This window comes from Leishmania braziliensis, chromosome 25 (genome assembly GCF_000002845.2).
Source record: "Leishmania braziliensis MHOM/BR/75/M2904 complete genome, chromosome 25".
Classification (NCBI taxonomy): domain Eukaryota; phylum Euglenozoa; class Kinetoplastea; order Trypanosomatida; family Trypanosomatidae; genus Leishmania; species Leishmania braziliensis.
The window spans coordinates 685517-688054 of NC_009317.2; the positions used below are offsets into that span (position 1 = coordinate 685517).

The 2538-nt window shown below is 61.0% G+C and overlaps 1 protein-coding gene across 1 annotated transcript; it reads left to right on the forward strand.

The window, feature by feature from the left end:
- Positions 1–228: 228 nt before the first annotated feature.
- LBRM_25_1940 (conserved hypothetical protein) lies at positions 229–1326 on the forward strand (the record flags this gene model as incomplete). Its single annotated transcript, XM_001565646.1, has 1 exon — positions 229–1326. One exon carries the CDS (start codon positions 229–231, stop codon positions 1324–1326), a length of 1098 nt encoding a protein of 365 aa, XP_001565696.1.
- Between the last annotated feature and the right edge of the window lie 1212 nt (positions 1327–2538).

Consider the following 2538-nt stretch of genomic DNA (forward strand, 5'->3'; position numbering starts at 1 on the left):
GCGAACACGTGCCCACATGCACACGGGTCGACGCTGATGCAGAAGTGGAAGCGACGGCGCCTCACCCTCGTCTTTAATGGGTCGTGGTGCACATCGGTCCAACGCACTCCCCCACTGTGGGCGTCCAGGACGTCGTTCAGCACACTCTAAGCGGTGCCCACGCCCGTGCCCCCACCTGCGTCCTCATTGCCCCACGAACTCGAGTAGAATTGCCACCGAAAATCAAAGATGACCTCTGGCGCCGACGGTGCGTGTCACGCCTTTCGCTATGGTGGCCCAGCGGCCGTCGTTGATCCGCTTCTATCGTTTCTCTTTGATCTGAGGCGCATGGAGGACACCGTCTTATCCACGCTCGAGCACCTCGGGGTCCAGCGCCACAACCTGCCTCGTCCTTTCGGGGGCGGCTCATCTGCGTCCCCGCCGCAAGCCCCAGCCACCATCGGCAACGACGGTGCGGCAGCACTTCCCAGTGCACCGTCGCTGCCGATGCCAGTGACCGACCCTATCGACTCCGATGCACACGAGGTTGTTGCAAGCCGCTCCGCTGCGCCCGATTCGAGTGTGGGAGGCGTGACACACCAGTTGTTGAGCTGGCTAGACGCCCAGTCGTCTGCCCCTCGGTCTTCTTCAGCTCTATCGCTGCGGCTCCTGAGGCTCTTCGTGACGGCTGCGGAGGCGGGAGCAGACGTCTTCGTGCGCGACGTGGCCACGCGTGAGGACTCCCACGTCGGACAAGCCTTCAAGAGGACCAGACCCGACAAGGGCGCGGCGCCAACAGAACCGAATGAAGACGCCGTTGTGCATGGTACTGACAGCACAGTGCTCCACGTTGGCTCTCTCACGGCCGCTGATATCCACACAGCGGTGCAGGAATGGCGCGGGTACGAGAAGTTTCTCAAACGCGGTGTGGCGGAGATGAAGGCGACATTGGCGGCTGTGACCGCAGCGCAGCCAGGTAACTCATACAGCTGTCATGCAAAGTGGGTCGAGCATACCCGTAGTGATGCCAAGGTGACGTCCGTGGTGCCGGGCAGCGCTGTGCTCAAGAGAAATTATGAGGAGCTGATCAGCCTCAACGACGCACTGGCCACTTGCCAGGCAGCGGTGCATACCGCCTACGTCGTACTGGAAGACAACCTAGATGTCTTCTTAGAGGAAGCACAGGCGGTGGACCGACAGGAGCGGCTCTTTCAGCATCACCTCTCAGCTGCTCGCAGCGAGTGCGCTGCGTTGCATGCCTTACGCTGCCACATCAAGCGCGCTCGCAAAGCTCTTGGGCGGTGTATCTACGGTCTACCCAGTACGACTAACATGCAGCCTCGCTAGAGCGTAAAAAGGACCCATGCACATCTGTGTGTGTGTGGGGTGGGTGCGCTGGCGGCTGCTGATCACTGCGGAAGAGGGGCTGTTAGTTCTGGATGGAGGGAGGGAGGAGCAGTGGGTGCTGCATACCATTGTGAAAGGAACTTCTCTCTTTGCCGCTGCTTTGTAAGCCACCCGCCTCCCTCCACTGTACCTCAGAGATGATCAAATACTTGCGGTTATCCTCGTTTTCCTCTTCTCCACCTTAGCGTTGCCTCAACGACTCACGATGCGGCTTCTGTGGAGCCAATGCACACGAGTATGTGCCTCAGCACCCCTAGTGAACCAAGCTCTGATCACGCTGGCGGTGAGTCACAGGGTTGCGTGTGAATTAGCGCTAGGGAAAAGCAAAAATGTACTGCAGCTTCGCCACTCTTTCTCTCCTCCCTGGTGACGAGAGACCCACCTCAGTGCGTGGTACCCAGGGTCGAGTACCCCCACTCTGTGTGGGGAAGCCATGCTGCCCCCCCCCCTCCCCCTATCCCTGCCAATGCGGAACCGCCTCTGGTGGCGACACGGTCAAGCACCCACGACGTGGGGAGGTCAGAGCGATGCATCGCTGCTGATGTCGGCGGTGGGGTCCTGGTTGGCGCTGCGTCGGAGCGACCCGCAACACTGCGCACGTCTGTCCCACCCGCATGATGGGCCGAGTGCCAGCGTGGCTCGAGCGTGTCCCGCCCGGCCCTCGCTGTCTAGTGCTCTGGGGAGTCTGCGCCATCCCGAGGGGTGCACCAGGTGGCGAGCGGCAGGATGGGGGAGCGGCGGTGAGGCAACCTGCGGGGCGTGGGTGGGTAGAGTCTGATGCAGGGGGGCCGTGCTCAGTTCGCTGAGTCGGCATTGCTGTAACGCGCGTGTGTCTACGGCTGCTTCGCACCACGCGACGGGTCTGCGACAGGCCGGGGGCCGAGTGGAGCTGAGCTGAGCTGATGGCCGCATGGCAGCGAATGGGCACGGTGGAGCGATTACCTTTCACATTTCCGCATTTCCCCTTTCTATGTCTAAATTTTTGACACTGCACCGATATGGCTGCGATTACCGCCGCTATGGGTGCACTTGCACTTGCGAGTTACACGCAGCCGCACACAGTCAGCCCATTTTACACCTCTCTTTTTGCGTCCACTGCTCACCTTTGCAAATTCCGTTCATCTGGCCCGTGCGTGTGCGCTGTGATCCAAT